The 4014-nt window shown below is 44.0% G+C and overlaps 1 protein-coding gene across 16 annotated transcripts in view; it reads left to right on the forward strand.

The window, feature by feature from the left end:
- Window positions 1–529: 529 nt before the first annotated feature.
- The window catches only part of LOC119278082, an 8584-nt gene continuing 5099 nt past the window's right edge, over window positions 530–4014 (forward strand). For 4 of the 16 annotated variants that reach the window (XM_037559441.1, XM_037559442.1, XM_037559444.1 and 1 more), the window contains exons 1-4: window positions 530–1362; window positions 1474–1656; window positions 3006–3101; window positions 3470–3519. In XM_037559441.1, coding sequence (XP_037415338.1) covers window positions 1331–1362; window positions 1474–1656; window positions 3006–3101; window positions 3470–3519 — 361 coding nt within the window. In that variant the 5' untranslated portion in view covers window positions 530–1330. Of the gene's footprint in view, window positions 1363–1450; window positions 1657–2718; window positions 3520–4014 lie in introns of all 16 variants that reach the window. The other 12 variants (XR_005137505.1, XR_005137509.1, XR_005137506.1 and 9 more) reach the window with 11 other exon arrangements.

Genomic DNA, 4014 nt, shown 5'->3' on the forward strand with positions numbered 1-4014 from the left:
AATCTTCAAGTGGTGGAGAGAAAGGACCATGTGGAAATAAAATAAACACGACGTGGTAAAGTAAGAAAGGTACCACCACAAAAATTGGTTGGAAGAGATGCACACAAAGAGTCTTTCAAAGAAAGGAATACAAATTTTGAAGCTGAAGTAATATCACTGGGACAATGTCCCAATCTTCATCACCTTCTAGTAAGAAAATACAAAAAAAGTTTGCTAAAATGCATGAGTTTTTTTCTTTTGCAGGAAGCTAAAATGCATGAGTTACAATTACCTTTCTGGTTTACTTATCAATTATCAAATGCATGATTAAACAAAGCTGAATATCTTTCCTAATCTTTCCCTAATAATAAAGCACGGATTGACTCCATGGGTTCACCGTCACAATACGCTTTCACCCAGTCGTAATACGCTTTTACGATTCATGTAGAAAAAAATCGTAATCTCTACTCCTAATGTCTCAGTTGGTAGGTCGCGTTCCGGGTTTTATTTTCGTCCCACCTCATCTGGTCTTTTTTGGTACTTCCTCCCACCTCCCGCTCAGCCGCAATGAAACAAAAAATGGTCCAGCCGAGTACCCCACCCGCCCCCACTCGCCCAATCTTCCGTCGCATCCAACTAACCCGAACGAGAAAAAACCAGCTAAAGCAAGCCGGCGAAAATTAACCAGCGAAAAAAAATCGCCCCACTCTGCGCCCTCGAGCGAGGTTTCGTGCCCTCGAGCGAGAAACAGTCGCCCGACACTGTTCCCTCCTTCGCCCGCCGCCTCCCTTCGTCCCTTCACCGCCGCCGCCCTTCGTCCCTTCGCCGCCCCCGCTCCATCCATTCACCGTCGCCCTGGCACTGATCCGGCGCGTAAATCGCACATCACAAGCGCCGGCCTCCACTGATCCGGCGCTGGTCCAGGATCCGGCGCCGATCCTAGTCAGGACCCGTCGCCGGAGACGTCCAGGATCCGGCTACAACTTTCACCAGCCGCCGCCGAGGAGCCCTACGCCGCAGCCAAGATCCGAGAGGAGTAGCCGCTGCCGAGATCCGAGAGGAGCAGCCGCCGCCGAGGTTCGAGAGGAGCTGGCCACCGCGACCTCCCTCCCCAGCCGACCGCCACCACCTCCTCCCCCACCCCCTCCCCCACGTGCCTGGCATAGGTGGGTCTCAGCCTCCCTCCTACCTCCGTCCAAGGCTAGGAACTCCCCTCCCCTCCCGATCTCCTCCCTTCGTCCAAGGCCACGAGCTCCCCTCCCCTACCCGATCTGACGAAGAGAGGGCCAGGCCTTCCACTCCGGTGTTCGATGTGGCCAGATCCAGCCGGGGGACTCGCCGCAGAGCCTCCATGTCGGCGGAGCAGCAGCAGCCCAACAGAAGGTGGGTGCCCAATCCGTTTTTTGTTACGAACTGATGTATTTTGCCCTTATGTTGTTGAGTGATAATTTATATGTATTTAATTTACTAGATGAACTGCACACCTGAATGCAGCACTCGTGCAAAGATGCAACATCTTGGTCGGCTGCTCGCGATGGAGCGTGTGGCTGGTGCTTGCAGGAGTGGTAGAGCAGCGTCGGCGAGCGCGGCGCAAGTAGTGGCCAGAGCTGCATGGGCCGCTGCAAGCATGCCATCCAGGCAGCACTTCAAGTATGACAATGTCCACTCTACACCAAGGTACGTGGGCACTTGTGCAAATATCTAGCATCTTCATCGACTAGGACTAAGTTATGTGTTTTCTTCTTCCTGTGTCATGCGGTGATAATTTGTTCTGCCTATTGTTTGCAAGTATTAGTCAGTTAGGAGATGAGGTGGTTTGCCAGATAAGAAATAGAGTAAGGACAAGAAGGAGATTTAATTGGGTCATGTCATGGTGAACTTGGAGCACAGAATTTTACAGGAGATGGTCATGGTAAAACAGGGTGCTTAAGATCTAGGGAAGTATAACATTTTTTTGGAAAGCTAAGTAAAACAAATTTACTTTCTGGGTCTAATTTAATTTTTCTATGTTCATAATTTCTTGCGTGAATAGATAGACCAAGCCGAGCAGGGCATCAACTATCTACTCATGCTTTGGTTCATTTTCTTGGAGTATTTGTGTTCTTAAATTCTTAATCTTGGTTTTCACTCATTTGTGCTCTATCCTGTCAAGCTAGATTTGAATTTGTTGTCATAGAAACAAAATGTTTTATCGCCTTTAATAGTATAGAGATAATCCAGTTATGTATGCAATCCTCAATGAGGATAATTTTTTTCTGAATCACTTAGCAACCTCTGCATCCTTCTGCCTTAGCCTGATCAATTTTTCCCACTATGTCGTTTTTTTGGCCAACATATTGGAAAGAAGGTGTGTCTCCATTTCAAACATGCATCCGTTGAAAATTTGATGTCAACCAGTATCTGGAGGATTTCATCAATGTTCCTCATATTTCTAATATTAGGATATTAGAAATCCCCTTTTCCCTACAATGTTTATCTTTTCGGTCTTTTAAATAATAACAATGTTTCTTGGTGTGCCAGTGCCCAGTTGTGTATATTCTTGGACCTTTTACATTCGATATTAACAATCCAAAACTTAACACTGTTCTAGCCTTCTAGAGGAACTTCCATTTAATGTTATCAAATTTCTTGCAGCAAACTTCAAAGTTCTCGATAGTTTTGCTTGCTACATTTCCACAGGCTCACATATTTTAGTGTTGTGCTGTTTAGATGTCAATATGATGCCCATTTCTTTTACAGGTAAGGCAAGAGATCCGTCTGCTGGTACTATGATTGGTCGCTGCACTACGCTGGCCGAGGCCACACGTCATCACCTACCCCACCATGCTGCACCTTTGGATTGCTTGCTGCCGAGGCCGACACCATCTGTCGCCCCTTAACACTTTTTTAAAATCATGGAAAATCTCTTGGTTTCTTTACCATGTTGTAATTTGTTTCTATGCTTTACATTTTATTGCGTCATGCCTCCAGGACGGTGTTTTCTAAACTACAGTTGCGTTAGCATGAGGCTCTTCTGTAATATGCAGGACTACTTCCAAACAACATACAACTTCTTCTAGATGTCCTCACACTTTCTATTTCCAATGCATAGAACCCAAAAATATGCTTTTCGGATGTCTCAGGTATGGAATTAATCACTACTACAAGCTTTGTCTACACTTCATAAGTTATATGGAGCAAGTTGATCTTTAGAAGAATAACATGTGAAATTCAACTTTTGGATTTGTTGAATTAATATAAATGTAGCCTTCTTCCTTCTTGGCCAATAGGTGCTCGAGTTCTTTATCTAATGTGGGTACTGAATATATGTGAGTCCTGTTGTAGCATATGAAAGGAGCCTTGATTGTTGAGGATTTCACAACTTTATTACATCTTTTATCATGATATATTAAATAACTTGCTGGTATGATCTGGGAGCAGATTGTTGCTTTTGTTGGTGAGCCAATCAAGCAATTGGAATAACTATAAATTTTTGTTAATTGCACTCCAGGTTATCTGCTATCAGATTGTTCATACAACGTGCCACGGCCACTTCTGCAGGTAATATGCTAGCATGTCTTCTGATTAGTTTAGCACATGGATTGTTAAAGTTTTTTCTGCCATGTTGCTTGATAGTTCCAGCCCATTGGATTTTCACGTGCTCGCTTGTGAGATGTGATATAGTTGTGCATTTTGTGTTTCCTGCTATTTTGCAGACCTCTTCCTCTGTTTATAGGCTCCATTGAATAACATGTGAAATTACAATGAAGATCAGTATGTGTTTTGATAATATTTCTTCTAACTTGTTTTTAAGCTGAATCTTGACAAAAGAATCCATACATCTGTTACTCTCTGCGCTAATTCTCTTATTGCAGAGATCAGATAGTTATGTTTTTTTAAATGGAACATGCACTAGGGTTGCTCCAGGATCTCTTGTCCAACCCTCAGCTAGACCATTATGGTTATCTCTGTTATGTTTTTAAACGTATGTCACCTTTTTTGCTTACGGTATACTCATATATTGACAACGAAATTAGAAGTGGGCCGCTACAGCAT

This window comes from Triticum dicoccoides, chromosome 3B, assembly GCF_002162155.2.
Source record: "Triticum dicoccoides isolate Atlit2015 ecotype Zavitan chromosome 3B, WEW_v2.0, whole genome shotgun sequence".
Taxonomy (NCBI): domain Eukaryota; kingdom Viridiplantae; phylum Streptophyta; class Magnoliopsida; order Poales; family Poaceae; genus Triticum; species Triticum dicoccoides.